Below are 21,389 nucleotides of genomic sequence, written 5' to 3' on the forward strand. Positions count from 1 at the left end.
ACGACCCTATGAAACTCACCAATGTAATCTTCTACCTAACCGGCCTTGCCCACCTTTGGTACCAGAACTACGAATCGGACTTCACCACCCGGACCGTATTTAAAACCAGATTCTCCGACATCTTCGGCCGTCCGGCAGTACGCTAACTTCGCGCCGAGCAGCGTCTTCGCGTTCGCGCACAGCAGAGCGGTGAATCATACACCAGCTACATAGAAGATGTCGTCAGTCTCTGCAAGCGCGTCAATGCGTCCATGACGGAGGCCGATAAAGTCAATCACATCCTGAAAGGACTTGAAGTCAACGCTTTCAATATGCTTGTGGGCAAGAACGTTACATCTGTCACCGAAATATTCGACCACTGCCAAAGCTACGATGAGCACCGCCGACAGCGCGTTTTCACTCGGCAGCCCTCTGCACAGACAGACATAGTAACTAGCCTCAGCATGACGACAGAGGACAGCTCGCTACTGCTCCAGATCAAGCAGCTTGTCCGTGAGGAGGTTGCGCGGCAGCTTTCGCTTCTTCCTACTGTTTCGGGTCCATCTACCCTGACTCCGACACTTCAGCACGTAATCCGGGAGCAAGTGTCCGAGGCCCTGCCACCGGTTTCCTCCCAGCCTCCCGTCGCTGCGCCACTTACCTACGCCGAAGCAGTCAGGCGTCCCCGCCCAGACACGTTCGTTTCGTACCAACATCCACCGCAGTCGACCCCATTTCGCCCTGTCCTGCCACCACCGCAACGTTTCCGTTCATGGCGGACACCGGATAACTTACGCATTTGTTATGCCTGCGGCATTCCTGGCCACGTGATGCGTCACTGCCGCCGCCAAGTTTTGTCACCTGCTGCCGATACCGACCCTCGAGGTTTCGCCTACGCCCCTCCCCAGCCTAGCCTTTTTACCGCACTTCGCCTTCTGAGACCACTGGTTCCTCCGATATGAGCCCCTCTATTCGCCGCCGTTCTCCATCTCCGCGTCGCCGCTCGGTTTCCCCGATGCGCCGTCGTCCCTCTTCCCCTTCGGAAAACTAGTGCCCGCAGTTCCGGAGGCAAGAACTGCGTGCTCGTCGCCAAGCTCAAGACTTCGACTTTCTCCGGCCAATTTGGAGTCCTGCCTGTGACGAAGCGTTCATCACGTTGCGCCGTCTACTTACCTCTCCGCCCATACTGCGCCATTTTGACCCTGCTTCTCCAACTGAAATCCACACAGATGCCAGTGGCATTGGTATCGGTGCTGTTCTTGCTCAACGCATACCGGGGTATGCGGAGTACGTTGTTGCATACGGGAGCCGCACCCTGACGAAGCCAGAGCAAAACTACTCAGTCACCGAAAAAGAGTGCTTGGAAATCGTTTGGGCGATCGGGAAATTTCGGCCTTAGGTATACGGCCGGCCTTTCGAGGTCGTCACGGACCACCATTCCCTATGTTGGCTGTCCTCCCTAAAAGACCCAAATGGCCGCCTCGCCCGATGGGCCTTACGCCTTCAAGAGTACGATATTCGTGTGATCTATCGCTCTGGCAGGAAGCATAACGACGCCGACGCTTTGTCTCGTTCACCTCTAGCTAATGAAAGTGCCTCTCTTCCCGCCATCGACTGCGCCCCGTTGTCATTGGTCATTGGACGATATGCCCACCGAGCAGTCCAAGGACCATTGGATCACTTCTCTTGTACGCTATCTTTCAGACCGTTCTGCATGTCGGTACCGCGCGCAATCCGCCGTCAGGCTGCCCACTTCACTATTCATGATGGGATTTTGTACCGCCGAAATTATCTCTCGGATGGCCGCAAGTGGCTCCTAGTGATCCCTGGAGATTTACGCTCAGAAATATGCGCAGCCTTTCATAGCGACCCGCAAGCTGGTCACGGCGGTGCTTTCAAGACCTACAACCGGCTTCGCCGCCGCTATTACTGGCGCGGCATGTATAACTACGTTAGAAAATTCGTCCGTTCCTGCCCCGATTGCCAGCGCCGCAAGCCCGGTCATCACCATTTGACCGGCCCTATGCAGTCTTTGCCTTGCCCATCCAGGTCATTTGAACGAGTTGGCATTGACCTGTATGGACCACTTCCCTACACTGCTGCAGGAAACCGCTGGGTCATCGTCGCTGTAGACCAGCTCACCCGGTACGCCGAAACAGCCGCCCTCCCAGCTGATACGGCGCGGGATGTTGCAGCCTTCCTTTTGCGCCATTTCATACTTCGTACGGAGCCCCGCGTGAACTGTTGAGCGACCGTGGCCGGGTGTTTCTGTCAGACGTCGTTTCATCTCTTCTCCAGCAATGCAACATTACTCGCCACACCACTACTGCCTATCATCCCCAGACAAACGGCTTGACAGAACGTTTCAATCGAACATTAGGTGACATGTTGTCAATGTACGTGGCGGCAGACCATTCTAACTGGGACGTCATCCTCCCCTTCGTCACATATGCCTACAACACCGCTACGCAGAGCACTACTGGTTTCTCACCATTCTTCCTTCTATACGGCCGCGAACCATCCTCCCCGCTCGACGCTATTCTTCCGTAGCATGCTGATTCGTCGGAATCCACAACCGTATCTGAAGCCTCCAGACACGCTGAAGAGAGCCGCCAGCTCGCCCGGTCGTTCACGTCCGACGACCAAGGGCGCCAAAAATACCGCTTCGGCCACCCCCATGGCACAGACACTTTTCAGCCGGAATCCCTTGTTTGGCTCCGTGTGTCTTCTGCTGCACCAGGTCTCTCTACCAAATTTCTGCCAAACTACCACGGACCCTACCGTGTCCTTGAGCGCACTTCTGCCGTCAATTACGTCGTTGAGCCCGTGACGCCATCATCCGATCTCCGACGACGTGGGCGTGAGACCGTCCACATTTCGCGTTTGAAGCCATACTACAACCCTGCGTCTTGTTGACCCCCTAAATCGCCAGGATGGCTCTTTTTCCCCCGGGGCCAAATGTAAAGAGGAAGATGCTTAGCAGTCTGAGCAACAGAGCCGACGCGCGGCGCGTGGCGAGAGCATCAACTGTTCTGCGACCGGACCTGTCCTTCCCCGCTCTAATCGGCCTTCACAAACAGTCATCTCTTGGCAATAAAGGCCGTTACACTACATTTAAATCTGGATATCCTTCTGTCCTTTAAAATTACAGGCCCATCTCATTAACGAGTATACCTTGCAAAATCCTGGAACACATCATATCATCAGCCATAATGAAGTACCTCAATCAGCATAACTTTTTTTTTCCAAATCAAAACGGATTCTTGCGTGGCCGTTCCTGCGAGTCACAGCTATTTGAACTCGTAGCTGACCTGCACGACGCTGTACACCATTTGATGAGAACTGATGCCATATTCATCGACTTCGCAAAAGCATTCGACAAAGTTGCTCCTTAGCAAAAACCAATACGTTTGGAATATACGGTAGGCTACTTAAATTGTATTTTAAACATATTTTGTATTCATGAATGCACTAAAAATATGTAAGAAATACGTTCCTAAAATTTCATGCTTGGTATTCAAAATATACTTTTAAAATGTGTCAAAAATACCTCACTTAAAGCATACTTCGAGCACTTTTCAAATACGTCAAAAAACATATATGCAGCTTTAGCATCTTGTCAGTGTATTAAAAGTGTATTTTCGGAAATATGAAATTAATTCATCCAAAGTATACTTCAATACCAAAAACGGCAGTCCTTGTAAACGTATATGTATACAGTTTTAGCATCTTGTCAATGTATTAAAAAGGTACTTTCGTAAGCATGAAATCAATTAATCCGAATCTTACTTCAATTCTAACAAACGGCCAGTCCTTGTAAAAGTATTTGCAGCACACTTCAAGCTGCCGTTGAGCAGTCGAGTACTCAAAATCGCGTTTCGGGAAAAGGCATTTGCGTGTTGTCAACGTATTTGAAGTGTACTTTCGTAAATACGCAATTAATTCGTCCAAAGAATACTTAAATTCTAGGAAATTGGCAGTCCGCCTTAGCATATTTGCAGCACACTTCGAGCTGCCTTTCAACAACCTAATGCTCGAAATCGAGTTTAGGGAAATCGCATTTTGGTGTTGGCAATGTTTTTAAACTATACTTTCGTAAACACGCAATTAATCCGTTCAAGTATACTTCGACTTGAACAAGTGGGCAGTCCGCGTAAACATATTTGCATCACACTTCAAGCTACCGTGGAACAATCTAGAGCTCGAAATGACGTTTCAGGGAACAGTGAAAACTCTCCCTTTCCTGTCGTCCTTTCGTTGCAACGCAGTAATCATAGCGCGGGAACAACGAGACCGGACAAAGACGAGACCGGACGAGAACGCCTGCGTTGTTCCCGCGCTATGATTACTATGTTGCAATGAATTACCAACCTGCCCAAGCCTTTTCTGTTCTGAAGTCCTTTCGTTTATGGTAACTTCTGGCAGGAAGGTAGCTACACAACCACTTATTTACACAACGAGCGGAGAACGTGACAGCATGATACCGGCAAAGGCGCCTTGGGTATTTGCGGGCCCGAATATGCCAGCGAAAAGGACCACGACCGGCGAGGCCTACCAGCTCCCACAGACGCCTGTGTATCTGCTGGTTGACAGTTCGACTCCTGACCTATTTCTGACGCAAGTTTCGACTAGCAATTCTATTCTAGATCGCCTTCCGATTCGAACGCGACCAGTAGGGCACTTCTCAGATAATTTTTCGGCCCACAGTCTTTGCGCAAATAAACGCCTCACCGGGCAAGATAGTGCGTCACTGGTGGGTATATATAGGGCAAGCCAAGTATGGCGTTTGTCGAAGCATTTGATGCTTGCTGCGGCCCTTCCGCCGTGGTTTGCTGTGCAGGTATCTTTGCCGTTCCCATGCCGTCACGCGACCTTATAGTCTCATGTACATTGTGGTTGACGATAATTGCGCTTATACAATTTGTAATGAAGTTGAAGCATTGACTCGAATCATTCTGTGAAGTGCACCTTTTTTAAGCAAAAATATTTTAATTGTATTAAATGTATATTTTTGGTGTATTTCTAATGGGTATTTTTAGTATATTTTTAATGCATTAAAATATGCTAAGCGAGAAAAAATGTACTTTTCACGTATTTCAAAGAACGTTCAATATATTATTCGTAGCATACTTAGAAAGCATTCGTATGGCAGTTCAAGCATAGGGACAAAAAAATGCGAAACAAATACGAAATTAATAGAATATGTTTGAAATTAATTTTAAGCACATCCTCTTTTTTGCTAAGGGTCGTCTCGTCTTTAAACTTTCAAATCTCAATATAAGCAGCAATGTCTTGAACTGGATTGTCAACTTTTCAACTAAGCGTCAGCAGTTTGTGTTTGCCAATGGATTTTGCTCCGCGTTAACCCATGTAAAGTCTGGTGTGCCTCAAGGTTCGGTGCTTGGCTCGATCCTCTTCCTCATTTACATTAATGACATAAGCAGCAACATCACTTCCACAATTAGGCTATTTGCAGACTACTGTGTTAATTACAGAAAGATTACTGATCCTCTCGATACTAATGTTTTGCAATCTGATCTTGACAAAATCGCTGAGTGGTGCAAACAATGGCACATGGAAATAAATGTTTCGAAAACAAATCTTGTAACATTTACGACAGCTAGAGTCACTGAGCCCATCTTTTATTCTATTGGTAACGTGGCCATCCAAAAAGTTCCTGCAGTCAAATACCTAGGTGTTCACATTTCTTCAGACTTGACGTGGCACAAACACATTGATTACATAACCACTAAAGCATCCAAAACACTCGGTTTCATTAGGCGTCATTTGTACTTTGCAAATCAGGAAACCAAACACTTGGCATACACAACTTTAGTAAGATCGCAGCTAGAATATGCCGGTATCATCTGGAACCCGTATCAAGCATATCTTGCCGAGAAACTGGAATCACTTCAAAATAAGGCAGCTAGGTTTATCACAAGGAAATACGCTCGCTACTCCAGCATCACCGATATTAAATCATCATCTAAATTTAAGCGCACTTGAAAAGCGAAGACTTGTCACCCTGATAAGTGACCTTCACAGGCTTTATCACAGTCCTTCACCCTTCACAGAATCTCATATCAAACCAGCACATCGCATTTTCCCCCGATTAGACCACTGCTTTAAAGTGCAACCCAAGATCGCTCACACCAAACTTATGCGCAATTCGCCATTGTTCCTTGCCATTCACCATTGGAATAAGCTGCCTGCAGAAATCGTTTCCGAAAAAAATTATGACGCATTTGTTAGCAAACTGAAGTGCTTACTCAATGCTTAGCTATTCTTATTACACTGTTGCTAGGATTGCGTTTTGTCTCCTTCATTGTGGTCTATGTGTGTGTGTGTTATCAAGCCTTTCATTGACCCAGTTATGTTCACTCTTTACTGGAGCGCGTTTGTTTATGCTTTTCACATTTTCAGGTTTCAAATTTCACTTTGTTATGTACTTACTACATTGACTATGGTTTCTCAACCCCCTATGTAATGCCTGTAAAGGGCCTTTAGGGTATGTGAATAAAAAAAAAGTATGACATCTTTTGCACTGTATTATAATATTGTAAACATTCTCCCTTACTTTTCTGTTTAAAACGGTGGTTCTTGCTTTACAGCGGAATGCAAGGAACTCTGGCCAAAGCACAGCAAAGAGTGTATAAAATGGGTGAGCAAAACGTTTTTTTTTTATTCAGCATTCTTTAGCCGGTATCTAAAATCATCTGCAATAAAAAACATAATCAACAAAGACGAGGAAAACTTTAGTTTCACCATTGGTAGTCTGTCGCCATCCTCTTCGGGCGTGGTCGTTAGTCCAGGACTCCGTTGGATGTCGTTATTCTGCGAGCCCGCTGGATCAGCCTTTGCTGGTCTTGTGGGTCTGTGCTGGACAGAGCAGCTTTCAAAGAGGAGAAAGTATGGCGTAAGATGTGTGGTTGGCGCCCCGATTGACTCGGGCATTCCTACAGAGAGTGGAAGAGTGTGGGTATAGGTTTGTGGTGTGTTGGGCAGCATCCAGGATACTACGCGTGGCAAAACAAGGTGTTTCTGGCAGAGGTTCAGGAAAGCATGTCGGCAGCTGGCGCCAGGCTATCGTCTCCGCTCTGTTGAGGCATTTGTATGTGGTGGGAGGGGGGCAGCGTGTGCGTATGTGGTGTCTGTAGTGTTCTGTTAGAGGTTCTATGAGTGGTGGTGTTTTTGCATTGTTCTTTTCCTCGGTAAATCGCCGGCCAGATGTCCTGGCCTCTCCACCTGTCGCCCAGTGGGCCATCTTTCGGTCAAGCCCATGGGCGTGCTCTTTGCAAGAAAAAAAGTATGGCCTGTTGTCTAGATGATTCGAATGAGGGGAAGTGTATTCGTGGAACCCTGTTGGAGGACCTCAATCGCCCGGTCAACAGAGAAGCAGCAGATTGTAAGGGTAATAGCTACCTGATATTTGTTTGTCGCCACTCTGATTCGTGTACGCTATGGTAATGACTTCCGAGTTCCCTGGTTAGCTTGCAGCATCCGCGCAATGGACAGATGTGTGTTCACCAAAAATTTCCTCGAGTGTGTCAGCTCGGGCTCTCTCCATTTAGTGTTGTGTTCGGGAGTGGTTATCTTTGGTATTGGCTCCACCACGTTAAAAACCTTCTAGCCCAGAATGCAACGTGGAATGTAACGAAGCTTGAAGTCTGCTCTGCGTTAGGTCCTGCGGAAGGCTCAAGCTGTGAACAGGAATGTGATCCTCAACAGCCATTTCTTTAAGCCATGTCGCTTCTGATCTCTTGGCAAGCTGGCAGTGCTTAAAAATTTTATCTGTGAGGGCCAAAGTTTTTTACGGCACCAGTAGGAAGTCGCCGCCCTTTCGCACTGTAGCAAAAACAAACAGAACAGAAACGGCTAAATACTCAAGATATCCTGAAATCTCAAGCTACAGCTAGTTCAGTTGCGAAAGGAGCTAATTCGCTTAGCTTTCAAGCAGGCATTCACGCTAAGTTCGAGATAAAAGTCGCGAAAAATTTAAGGGCGATAGTATTGGCGAAATGCATGTAGTTATTCTCTTGTGACTCAGATGAATGTTTGAACACCTTGTTATTCCGAAAATAACTGAGATTTCTTGTGGTTTCTAAAAGTAAGCCAACGCACATGCGCAAAGAAGGCATGCTGGGTGGGCATGAACATCGTTGGGGATTTTCGTTCTCTGTACAACTAATGCTGACCTTATTGATTTAACATGCTCAAATGGGCTCAAATCTTTAGGCAGGCGCTTAGATTATTCCTGTAGACAAAGTGGTTTGCTACTAGCGCATTTTTAACCTTTGGTATAAAAATTGGCCGGAGTAGCTGGCTCATGGATTGATGATCTGGAGCTCGACGGAACAGCTGAGGTCGCCACTAAAGAAGACGTGTTCTTTGTAATCGAAAGCATAGTAGTGCTGCAGCGCGTAACTATACACTTCTAGCTGACGGGCGCAAAATACAACACTTGGGCTTCATGAAACCCTGGATAAATGGACAACAATTGGATAAAGAAAATGGGGGAAAAGATAAAAACGAACTGCTTGAGCGCTAGCTTTCAATAGGGTATGTATTTATGCAACGGCGGTATTATTACACCGTTATCTTCTCGCCAACATTACCTGAAAAATCCAAGAATGCTTTTTCAAAACACCTTATGCCGAAAGTTCTCACTTTCTAGTAGAGTGGCCCATGGCTTGCTCAGACTCGTCATGGTATTTATCTGTACATTATGCTCCTCGATCACCTTGTTACTCCTTTGAGCTGCCTGACGGTATAAACCTGAGGTGGCATGAAAGGGGTGAGCGCAGCCAACAAACACCACGTCAACGCAAACTGAAGTTTGTACATGTCTGCAAGCTCTGCATTGCTCTGCCAGGGTCTGTTGTCCATTACGTCATCACATCCATCAATGCGTAGCGTCTTATTTGCAGCAGGAATAAAAGAACGCTTTTTTCAGGGTTCGCAGTAGATTAATTGAATGCACGCGCCACTAAAGCGTTTTTTTATATATATTTCGAACGCATCGAAATACTCTGCGCGTATATTGTTCACCGTTGTACAGTTCAGCCGTCTACTTTGTAATCTTACGTGTATACGCGTCTACATAAATGCATGAAGAATTTTACTAGTTGCTTTATAGCTCTGAAGAAAAACTTTGTAACTAATTCATACAACAATTGTCCTGTAAATAGCAGTAAAACTTATCATAGCTTATTATAGCCACAGATTTCATACTGCTGTAGACAGATCTAATACGCAGGTATTAGAAATATGCATTCTGGGTGTTGTCTCTCACGTAAGGAACCTCTACATATGTTTGTCTTGCTCCGAAATATAAATTCTACCTTTTTTATGCAGGGTCCAGATGACTACAAATCATGTGCCAATAAATTTTATTGGTTTTACGGGAGAACCGTGAGTTGGCTCTCCGAACTGTACTTTTTATTTTTGTGTTTGCTTTGGAACAAACTTTATTCCAGCAGGATCAAATAGAAGCGAAGCAATAAAATGATGGTATCGTCTTGTCAACGTAATCCTACTATCGTTCAGCAAAATTAGAACTACTGCTTTGATAACACTGGTTACTTAGCATGCAGCAAGAGTAATATCTATTTTCTATGTAGTAATTTAACGCGACAACACGGCAAATTCTTCTACCGGGTGTCTCGTGCTCGCAGTGGCACTGGCTAGAGGAAGGTCAAACAAATCGCGACAGAAAATGTTTTACTTAACTTTGAACCAAACTGAACAAATTATTCGCAACGTTAACACGGTTAGCCAGGGCACAATAACGTGGACGATTTAGACTGCTTGTTTTTAATTGCAAGAACTCAGCTCCACTGTGATGCTGCTTTTGCGTATGTTGTTCAATCCGCCATTAACTAAGAGGTAATGCGTATTACTGTTCGAAAAGCATTGATCTTGCGATAATGAAAAAAAATTTCGCTTGCAGCAGCTTCGTCGCATATGCACAGAGGTGGAAATTTGCAGAAGAATATCTTGTAACATGGGCTAGGAAAGAGATTTATACGTGAAATAATATTGCTGTAACAGGACTGCCCCTATGTTTTTGATTCAGACGAGTGGAACTGCAGTAAAGAAGATTATGAGCTGGTTTTAGTTGCGTAGGCAGGTGGTGATGATAAGTACCCTATGAACTTATGTACGTCTCGGCGCACGACTGTGTGCTGAAATGGCTCCTATGTGTTTCATAATCCTGTGTCTGATTTTCAGTATTGTATTCTCATTTTCAGGGAGTTATACCATTGGATATAATAAAAATAATATTATTAATAATAATAATAAGAAGAAAAATACTCTTTATTTTCATCTATACAGGGTGATGGTTTAGGTATGAAGAAAAGCGACTGCGCTTGTCTGAATTCTCACCCCATTTATAGTGGGCAGCGGCAGGGTTCTGCGGGTCTCTTGTTACACACATCATGCAATGAAAAAAAAGGAAATGAAAGATACAATGAAACACACAAGTCGCGAATAACATGATAGTGCACAGCAGCATAAACGGTATGGTACATAACTTGTAATCATTAAATGGATCAGTTAACATGTGCCAGTCAGGGATCGTTATTTGTAATGAAGTAATGCCGAATATGCCAGTTGCTAAGATCGGTAATATTCTTGCCGATGTCCGCGAATCTATATTGGATGGCCGGCTACTGATAATTTACCACTTGGTGACCAAAGTTTGTCTTTGTGGAAGGAAATGTTCAGTATGGCCTGTGGTGATGGGGATACGGTGATTTCAACTTTTTTAGTGGGGCTAGTGTGTTTAGAAATGAAAACTGCCTTTTATTCTCAAGTTTCAAGTGATGTAGTAATTTGTAGGCGTATTGTTTATACGTACTATTTATTTCAAACTGTGCAAATAAGCGTTTTCTTGTGTGTAGATCGGGAGGTTGTATGCCAGTCGAAGTATTTTCTCTTAGAAGACAGGTTTTTATATATGTGACTGCATTGTTGTAGTCCATAATAAAGTGCAATTGTTAAAATGAGAAGAATCAAAAATGTTGTGTAAAATTTGTTTGGCCTTCTGGACGAGAATGGATCTGTGTCGGTACAGTAGCCCAATAACTGTGGATATTTTCAGAGCAATATTCTTTATTTGTTCATCCCATTGCATGTGTTTCGAAAGTATTAGCACGAGGGATATAAACGGTTTAACAAGAGCTGTTGTCGGGCATGTTGGTGGTCATCTACATAAGCCATGTTATACTGCGCTAAAACAACGACACATGAGAGAACACAAGCGCAGAATGAGCGCAAACCAAGAACTGAATTTATTCATGGGTCGAACTCCTAAATATAGAAAAAAACCCGCGCATATGCGCAAGGAACATTCACGACATGACCTGAAACGCGTGTACACTCATTATACCCTAAAAGACAGAACTCAAAATTGCGAACTGTTGATTGTACAAGCCTATTAATGCATCACTGACACAATTGCTATCGTTCTTTATCAGAAAAGCTTCCTAAATTTGACGTGCAAAGATACTACTGCCCCTTCCAAGAGTCCTCGTCTCATGAAGACATGACAAACATTTGCAATCTCTGCAATGTTCAGACAAATTTGTCCTGCTATCCTTATCTCTTAACGAACGTTCATGCTCACTTGCGCGATTATTTACGCAGCGACTTGTGTGGCCAATATGGCTTTTCTACATGTCAGTGGTATTTTGTAAACCACTCCTCTCGCAAATTTTATAAAGGGCTTGAGGTGCCTTTTTCCACAACCACTTTTTCTCTCTTCATGCTTTGCCGTGCGTGAGCACAACTGGCCTAGCCTCTTTGGCGCAGAGAACACTATCGGTACTTTGTACCTGCTGGCCACTTTCTTTAGGTTGTGCGAGATCTTTGTATGTAAGGCATCACAACATGTTTCGTAGCAATCTTTGTAGCCCTTTTGAGCACCTTTGGTTTGGTTTTATTGGGGTTCAACGTCCCAAAGCGACTGAGACTATGAGAGACGCCGTAGTGAAGGGCTCCGGAAATTTCCACCACCTGGGGTTCTTTAACGTGCACTGACATCGCACAGTACACGGGCCTCTAGAATTTCGCCTTCAAGAAATTCAACCGCCGCAGCCGGGATCGAACCCGCGTCTTTCGGGCCAGCAGCCGAGCGCCGTAACCACTGAGCCACCGCGGCGGGACTTTTGAGCACCTTTCCTTTCAATTTCTGGAGCAGGGATTCACTCAACCCCGTCCCGATCGCACAGGGGTAGCCTGCAGCGTCCAGTCTTGAAATTTGGTTTTCAAAGCTCTCACTCATTCTATCCTTGCACGACATCATGAGCGCTGACTCCAGACAAAGGGCAAAATTGCCACTGTTGACAGTTTTCGAGTGAGTTGAATGGAATTGCAGTAAATCCTTCTATATCCTGGGGTGCAACATCCAACATAGGTGAACCATCCAAGAACCTTTCTCGCTCGCTACAGTCCTGAATGGAATATCTATTATATGAGTCTACTTTATCTATCTTTATCTTTATGAGTCCATGGTAGAGAGAGGGTGTGGTAGATGGTCCTTGGCGATCAGAAAATGAACAAGGGAGGGGAGCAAGGTGTGTTGCTGGGCGAGTGAAGAAGGGAGAAAATAGAATAGAAGGGAGAAGGGAGAATAATAGAAGGGAGGGGAAAACCTCAGGTTGCTTGAGCCAACGTTTCGACAAGGGGACTTGTCTTCGTCTGGGCAAAGCGTTCATCATTGGCAGGGATTAAATAGGGCCTTCGCTCCGAGTAGGAAGGCCCCGGGGGTGGGGAAGGAAAGTGGTGTGAGAGGGGATGCGTGTCAGGAACGGGAGGGAGGTGAATATTGATTCGTTAAGCTGCAATAGTGGAAAAACTTATATCCCAGGGATGTGTAATGAACAAAGGCTTTGAAGGGGCGGCGACGGGGGGTTGGCGCTGGGTGGACCTGAAAAACTCAGATAAGAGGATTAGTCAGCGTGGTACAGGGAAATGAGAACAAGGCAAACAAAATAGGCTGGCACTGGAAGGAGAACGAAAGGGGGGACATTTCCAAGGAAGGACAAGGCAGGGGGGGGGGGGGGGATGGCTCGAGTTCAGAGAAAGCCACAAGGTGGGGGCTGAGGGGATAACAGGAATGTCATGGTTTCCGAGAACTGATAGTAAGGGATTAGGAAAAAAAAGAGGTGAACAAAGGGAGAGGGCGAGAAGGCCGGAAATTTGGTGGAAGATATGACGTGGGAAGGGTGCAAAGAGCGAGTGTACTCAGAAGTACTTGTATTTGGGCGTGTTGGTTCATATCTTTTCAGGAGGACACAGGGGCGCAACAAAACACACCGACATAAAAGCAGACAGGGACAAGGGCTTGTCCCAAGGGCTTGTCCCTGTCTACTTCCACGCCCGTGCCCCCCATCGCGCCCCTGTGTCCTCCTGAAAAGATAATATATTTATGCGAGGTTCTAGGAAATGGTCTGACCACGTTCAAGACATTTGTTAATTTAAAATTATGCTAACCCTGAAATGTACCTGAGAGATTCCAGGTTTCCTCTGGACATGTTAATCCCTGTTGGTTTCAGAGTTTTAAATTTGTGGATTAGGAATGCTTCTCTGTATTTTCGGTCCCTAGTCGATTTGAAGCCTGACTGAAGAATGAACAATTTGAGTTCGTCGAATTTGTGATGGCGTTGATTACAATGGGTCGACACTGCCTTCTGTTCATTCCGTGTTGTGTCAGCCCGGTGTCCGTTTAATCTGGCACTCATTGTTTGCCCGGTTTCTCCGATATATTGTTTCTGGCAGAAGGAGCACTGGAACATGTAGATAATATTGGACGATGTGCAGTCAAAACTGGTCTTTATATCGAAACTGAAATCGCTTGCCGTACTTTTAACCGTAGTGTCCCTTTGTAAATGTTTGCATGTCTTGCATCTAGGTCGAGAGCATAAAGTTACTGTCGGTGGTGGTTTCTTACCGAGCCTAGCATGCACCAGGATGTCCTTCTGGTTTGTATTGCGTCTGTATGTTGCCCTTGGTGCTTCGGAAAATATTTTCCTGAGACGGTCGTTACCAGTTAAAATTGGGTGGTATTTCCGCAGGATATTGTTTATGTTTGGAAGCGCGTTTGAGTATTTCGTTATAAGTGCAGGAGGTCGTTGACTGTTAGATTTTGTTCGTTTTTTAAGAACTACATCTCCTCTCAAAGTGGTTGCTTGTTGGAACGCATTATTAAGGGTTGTCTGTGGATGGTTTCAGGTGATTAGTGTGTTTTTTAGCGAGTGGAGGTGTTTCAGGTAGTCGTCGTCGTCGCTACATATTCTTCTTAGTCTCGTTGCCTGTCCTACGAATATACCTTGTTTGCAGTGTCTTGGATGATGGCTAGTGAAATCTAAGTATTGTTGTCGGTCAGTAGGCTTCCTGTAAAGTGAGGTTTTGAGCTTGCTATTTTCTAAATGGACAGTAGTGTCAAGGAAATTGACTTGCGTTTTCGAGGAGTTGAAGGTGAATTTAATGCTGGAGTGGCATGAATTGAAATGTGTGACGAATGCCTTCAGGGTCTCAGCCCCATCCTCCCATATCATGAAAATGTCGTCTATGTAACGCAGGTATATAAGTGGTTTTTTTAGAAATGAATTTAGAAGTTTAGATTCCAAAAGCCCCATAAAAATGTTCGCGTAGGTGGGTGCGAAGGGAGTGCCCATGCTTGTTCCAAATACTTGAAGGTAGTAAGAAGAATCGAATTCAAAGTAGTTGAGTGTTAGTACCAATTCAAGTAGCGTGAGGTACACTTCAGTTTCGTGCGGGTGAGGACTTTGAGTTAGAATTTTGGAGAGTGCGTCGATACCTTCATTTATGGGAATATTTGTGTACAAAGCGGCGACGTCAAGTGTGACAAGTATGCTATCTGCTGGGATAATAGAAGCGTCATTCAGAGACTCTATTATGCGGAGAAAGTGCGGTGTATCCTCGACAAAGGAAGGGAGGTGGGTGGGAATATCTGCAAGATAGTTGTTCAGGAAAATTGATAAGTTCTCTGTGGGCGTGTTATTGTTTGAAACGATAGATCTGCCGGGGATATCTGCGGTAAACAAGTCTTCGGCGGAAACCTTATGGATTTTGGGAAGTAGGTAAAAGCGTCCTGCCTGTTTGTTTAGCGGATTTAAGAAGTGGTAGTGGGACTGCGTGATTAGTTCTCTTGATAATAAGTTTGCCAGTTTGTTCAGAATCAATTTGCAGAACTCTGAAGTGGGATCTGAATCTAATTTCCTATAATGACAAGGGTTGTTGAGTTGCCTAAAAGCTTCTTTTTTGTAGCTTTCGGCCGGCAGGATAACTATGCTACCTCCTTTGTCTGCAGGCTTAATGACTATATCGGTTTTATCTTTATGAGTTTACTTTATCTAGTGTATCTACTTTATGAGTTTTTTTTCTATATTTATCAGCTCGACCCCTGAATAAATTCATTTAGTTTGCGCTCATCGTGTGCTTGTGTTGTTCACTTACATGTCGTTGTTTTAGCGCAGTATAACATGGCTTTTGGGGATATAAACGGCTTTACTATTACGATGTCTTGCGATTTTATGCGCGATATTTAAAATCAGCCAGCATTATTTGTCCTCAGAGTAGAAGATCACTGCTTTTGATTTAGTTACGTTGACTGGAAGAAAGCTTGCTTCAAATCACATCGATGAACTTTGCAAGGCTATATTTGCTTTGCGTGGTCTTCGTTTCCTGTTTGTTGGGATAGAAATACTCTCTTGTTATCTACGCAAATAACAAAATATGCATGGGAGTCTATTTTGATTATATCATTTATGCACATATTAAACAGCAGCGGTCATACGATGCTGCCTTAGCTTCTTATTTTCTACTTGAGCATATTGTTGACGACATGATAAATACGACTTCATTAAGTTGAGACCCTTACCACGGACACCATATAATGCGAACTTCTTAAACAGTACTGCATGATTCATTTGCTCAAAGGCTTTTTGGAAATATATGAACCCTTCATCCCTTTCCACCAGTGCAGGGTAGCAAACCGGTTAATTGTTCAGGTTAAACTCCCTGCATTTCCTTCTCGTTCTCCTTCTAGAAGAAACGCAAGTCGATATTTTTCTTTTCAAAAGGCTCAACTATATAGTGCTTCTGATGAAGGCAAACCACTGTTGAGCGACCATTTCAAAATCCTTACTGGCAGTTGGTCACTATTTGAAGACACTTAAAAATGCTTCCACACGTTCTGTTTTGAATTTATTTTGATTCTTTATTCTTTTTATTACTTATTATTTTTATTTTTTGAAAGTGCCTGCAAAATACTGACAGGCATGTAGCTATTTAGCTCGTTCTTACTACCTTTTTTTGTGAAAGACAGCAACCTTTGCCACTGACATATCTGCAGGAAAGGTAGACTTGCAATGTAATACTTATAAACGTATTCCCCGGAAAGAGAAATTATGTCTATAACTAATTTCTTTTGGCGGATCTGTATGTCGTTGCAGTCACAAGAACTACTGCTTAATTCGGAGAGCGTGCAGATGATTTGCTTTCCGTTTGGGGGCGAAGAAACGAAGTTGATGGACACCTATCAATAATAGTACTAGTGAAGGTCACCTGCGGGCTTGATTGAAGTGTAAAACATTAATTAAACAGCTCAGCAGCGTTTCACTGATATACTCGCAGACATTATGAATAATTTTGTATACAGTGCTTTTCTTAATATAGTTATAGTCTAAAGATCGAATTTGCCTCCAAAGATCATCGGAACGGCTTGACGATTTGAAGCAGCCTTCAAAACTGCGCTTTCTTGCATATATTGCGTCACTATTAACGCCATAACGTTGAGGGCCTCGTTACCCAGAAAATGCGGTGTCGCCGTTGTCGGCGTCGGCGTTGTGAGCGAAAAATCACGCGCATGACTCTGGCAGTTTGTGTCCAAATAACCACATAGAAATCATGCCGGCCATCCAGGTCCGTCACTTTGCAGCGCCATCACAACCTGCCCACCGCGGCAAGTAGCCGCTAAATTAATGACTTGTCGCTCTGGAAGGGGAACTTCGGTCAGACAAAGCCTGCCGCTGGGAGCACTTGCCGTCGCAGGGCAGTGGCGCATCGCTTAACCATTGTGCCACAGCACCAGAACTGATATCAGGATTGCCAGGGATCTATGAATGTAAAGTCGAGAATGACCTTCTCCATATATGACAATTAACCCATTGCGCTACCAGGTCATACTTTTAAGGCGCAGCTTAGGTGTGTCCTCCAATTTTTTTATTTCTATCGGCATATTTGTCTGATAGAAAATAGCGAGATTTATTGTGTGATACAGATTATTCTTCACCTTAATGCGGTCATGAATCTATGATTATTCTTAATTTTGTAATTTTGTTATTACGCCTTAGTCATATATAACCTGCATCATAGCTGCAAAAACAACTTGAAGGCTTTGTTTTCTTCGGTTTGAGTGTATATATAGCTTCACAATTCGCGTAGGGTATCCAGACAGAAAAAGGCTAAAGTGGCTTTCATGATACAATGAGCAGGGGTTACGTCGCGGACTTTACAGCTGAGAAAAATTTGGACAAAGGAGATAGATACCTTTGTAAACACTCAGATCGCGGCAATGTATCTCTTGAGTGTACGGATGAAGGATTCATATTGGTTATGGAAAGGTGGAATAATGTTTCAGTTGCTGAAGTGATGCGAGTTCGTAACTTCATAAAAATGCTACATCTAAATGTCCTTTGCAATACATCAAGCTTCACATTACTTGTTGATTGGTGCGGTTTCTTGGGGTTTAACGTCCCAAATCAACTCTCGCTATAAGGGGCGGCGTAGTGAAGGGTTCCGGAAATTTCCACCACCTGGGTTTCTTTAACGTGCACTGACATCGCACAGTACACGGGCCTCTAGAATTTCGCCTTCATCAAAATTCAGCCACCACGGCCGGGATCGAGCCCGCGTCTTTCGGGTCAGGAGCCGAGCGCCGTAACCACTGAGCCACCGCGGCGGGGCACACTACTTCTTGAAGAACATGGCATGTCAGTATTGAAATCACAGCTAATTACGACACTGTGTTGAAGTTGCATGCTAAACAGGATGTAGTTTTCCGCATTAGAAAAGAGTAATGAGAGATCACTGCTTGGTGGCCTATAGAGCACGAACATTATAACGTTATTATATGCTACAGAGACAACCTCGACGTCGGCATTATATGGCACAGCTGTACTACTATTTGGAAGTTGAGTTACTTGCTTACAAAAATGGTCACTCCTCCACCCATGTGGCGCGACTGACATAAATGAAAGAATTCGACGGATTCTGGAAGCCATTGTCATGTAGCCAGGTTTCTGACGTCATTAGAACATCAAAGAAACGATTAAGCAAATGTGAAATTGATCGCCTTAGTTTAGAGCAGGGGTTCTCAAACGTTTTTGCTTGGAGGAACCCCAAAAGCCTTCAATAAGTTCCAGGGAACCCCCCCCCCCCCCCCCCGCCCGCTTTCACTTACCAGCAATGTTGTCGAGTGCATTTTTGCAAAGAGAGAGTTGCGAAAGTTAAATGTTTATTGCACAGATTGATACGAATACTAATGTGATGGGTGGTACTGCTTCCCTTTTAAGCCGCCGCGGTGGCTCAGCGGTTATGGTGCTTGGCTGCTGACCCGAAAGACGCGGGTTCGATCCCGGCCGCGGCGGCTGGAATTTCTTTGGAGGAGAAATTCTAGAGGCCCGTGTACTGTGCGATGTCAGTGCACGTTAAAGAACACCACGTGGTCGAAATTTCCGGAGCCCTTCACTACGGCGTCTCTCATAGCCTCAGACGCTTTGGGACGTTAAACCCCATAAACCAAACCAAACCAGCTTCCCTTTTAAGAGCAAGTCAAAGCGTGGCTCAGTAGCACTCAGCGCCAGTCTCATATCAGCTGCCGGGTCAGAGCCGGTGAGGGTTCTCGCGGAACACAAGAAGACAGCCCGCGGAACCCCTGTGTTCCGCGGAACCAAGTTTGAGATCCCCTGGTTTAGAGGAACATGCATTTACATGCAAACATTTCAGGGTTGATGAGCTGCATAATTCTCGCGGTAGAGTGTCACAAATTTTCTTTGTTAGCACATATCTGTAAGCAGCCAATGCGTAAAGCATAAGTCACCATGGTTCATCTGGCTATGTAGTACCTACGACACGAAGCCGTGAAGGTTGTCTACATTCTTTGTGAGATATGCAGGGCCAGCTTGTTTTCTGCGAATGAGGATCTTTTCATTCGAGTGCCATACATAGCGGCACTTTCAGTTTTGCCCTTTATTTCGCTGTTTTAAGCACGGCTTGGTTTCTACAAGCCATGTTTGCACATAGATACATCCCCTTGCAATTCTCTTTGACTTGTTGCGTGTTCTGTAGCCATTGGTGGCGCATAACCTGTTTCTCAAAGTGGACAATGATCCCAGGAATGTTGCCCGGCTTTGTTGGAAGATGGTGGCATGCCTTAATCTATCTGCTTTCGATTTCTACATGCTTAATTAGCCTGAGAATCTCATTAATCTTAGGTATAACGTCCTCATCCTCAGTAAAGGAGCGGCATGAGTCTCGGCCTTTTTTTCGGTTTCTCATTTGGAGCTCATTAAAGTCTGCGTTAAACTGCTGTAGTTCTGTTGGTTGCGCAAATTGGAGTTTCGCGAGCCGCTTCTTGTGCTGTGCTATCCTTTTCGTGTTGACTGTCTAGGCGGTCTGGTATTTCGTTAAGTGGTCTGGGATACTCTACACTCAGCCCTCAGTGCTATCTACCGTATCTTTGAAAGGCATGAGTATATCTAATTTCCGGCTCAACTCAGTGAAGGCAGCAGCTACAGCAAAATTTGTTTGCCCAGAAACGGTGCTTTCTGACCCGCTTCAGGGTGCCCTCGCTTTCTATGGGATGGAGGTGACGCCTTACGAACAACACTTGTTGTTGGGCTAGTTGGTAATACATACTTCTGAAGGAACCAGCGCACAAAACACAACGGACAAGAAAAAGGTGGTACACGACGGACAGGAGCGCTGACAGGAGCGCTCCTGTCCGTCGTGTACCACCTTTTTCTTGTCCGTTGTGTTTTGTGCGCTGGTTCCTTCAGAAGTATGCCTTACGAACGTTTGCATCTATCGTCTTTCCCGCGAGATCGCTAATTCCCGTGCAGTATTATAGATGATAAGAATAGTTTCATTCAATTCAATTCAATTTTGCATTTTTCGAATTAATTATTTGCATTTTACTAGGTTATCAGGCCTCTATCTCTTCGTTATAGAGAATGCAAATTTCAGATTTCGTGTTAGGCCCAATAAGCCGTCATATGCACGTGGAGGCAAAGTGTGGTGGCAGCAACAGCAACAGCGCACAGCTGTTAAATTATGGTAGTCTCAGGCTAAAATTTGCACAGACCTGGGCATGAAACGGAACGCAAGCTGGTTGCATCCCGCGCTTGCCGCTGCCCCTGCCAAACTGTTGTACTCGGGGCTGGGGGTGTCAAAAAGAGGTTGGTCACATGAACGACGTGGCGTGGTCGATTCTTGATAACAGATGATGAATACTCAATACGCAAGGCAAAATCAGGTAGATGTCCGATATCATTGGTCTCCAGAATAGCCGTTCGAAGCGCCCACGGTCCGAGTTACAGGTAGCTGCGGGACCGGAACCGAACCTGTGAATGGAAAGGAACGTAAGCTGGTTACGTCCAGCGCTTGCCGCTGCCACTGCCGGATTAAATTTTTATTCCGGACAAGAGAAGCCGGAACGGTGATCATTTGTCGATCAGCTATTTAATTGACTTTGCTTGGCAACACACGCTCGGTGTGCACTTTAGTAAAAAAAAAAATGCATACAGGGGCTCCACAAATAACGGTTCATCGGAATCGTATGCGTTTGCCGGTAGCACTGCGGAAAAAAATGCACTTATTCCTCTATGGGGCATGTATTTTCCTCGGCAACACGTAAATGCAATAAAAAACAAATAGGATGGAATAGCTAGAACATTATGGACACGCCGTAAAGCGCGCACTTCTAAGCGCTGAGTGCTTACGCATAGATTATATGGTGGTAAAGAGCCAACAGTGGAAACTGAGAATAAGTAGTTTAGTTTTCAACCATTAAATGTGAAAATGAGACGCATTTTCCACTTTGAGAACGTGGGAGGATACGCACTCATGTTTCAAGAGTCTTGCTTGGCGCTTGGCAATGCAATAACTGCTTTATTTTTCAAAGAATGGTTGTATTCGAGGTAGTGCTTTCGTGTTCTTGATTCTACTTTAATTTAGTGGCTTCGGATAACAGTTGCGTAGCAGCCAGCCCAAAGCTGAAGCGCCTTTTTTCTTTTTTGAATTCACTTTTGGGTTTCTCTTTCCTAACAGGTTGACGACATTCCTGAAACACTGGTGAGCATAATTCAGGCTTATCCCTAATG

At 44.9% G+C, this 21,389-nt stretch overlaps 1 protein-coding gene and 1 pseudogene across 1 annotated transcript in view; both read left to right on the forward strand.

The window, feature by feature from the left end:
* Positions 1–21,389, forward strand: part of LOC149344222 (uncharacterized) — a 50,053-nt gene that overhangs the window by 9,825 nt on the left and 18,839 nt on the right. Inside the window, exons 2-4 of the mRNA XM_089547178.1 lie at positions 6,591–6,640; positions 9,334–9,390; positions 21,337–21,360. Of these exons, the coding sequence (XP_089403304.1) occupies positions 6,591–6,640; positions 9,334–9,390; positions 21,337–21,360 (131 nt within the window). The remainder of the gene's footprint in view (positions 1–6,590; positions 6,641–9,333; positions 9,391–21,336; positions 21,361–21,389) is intronic.
* LOC149344223 (uncharacterized) lies at positions 5,554–6,259 on the forward strand (annotated as a pseudogene).

This window comes from Amblyomma mixtum, chromosome 5 (genome assembly GCF_055824585.1).
Source record: "Amblyomma mixtum isolate Tamu chromosome 5, ASM5582458v1, whole genome shotgun sequence".
Lineage (NCBI taxonomy): Eukaryota > Metazoa > Arthropoda > Arachnida > Ixodida > Ixodidae > Amblyomma > Amblyomma mixtum.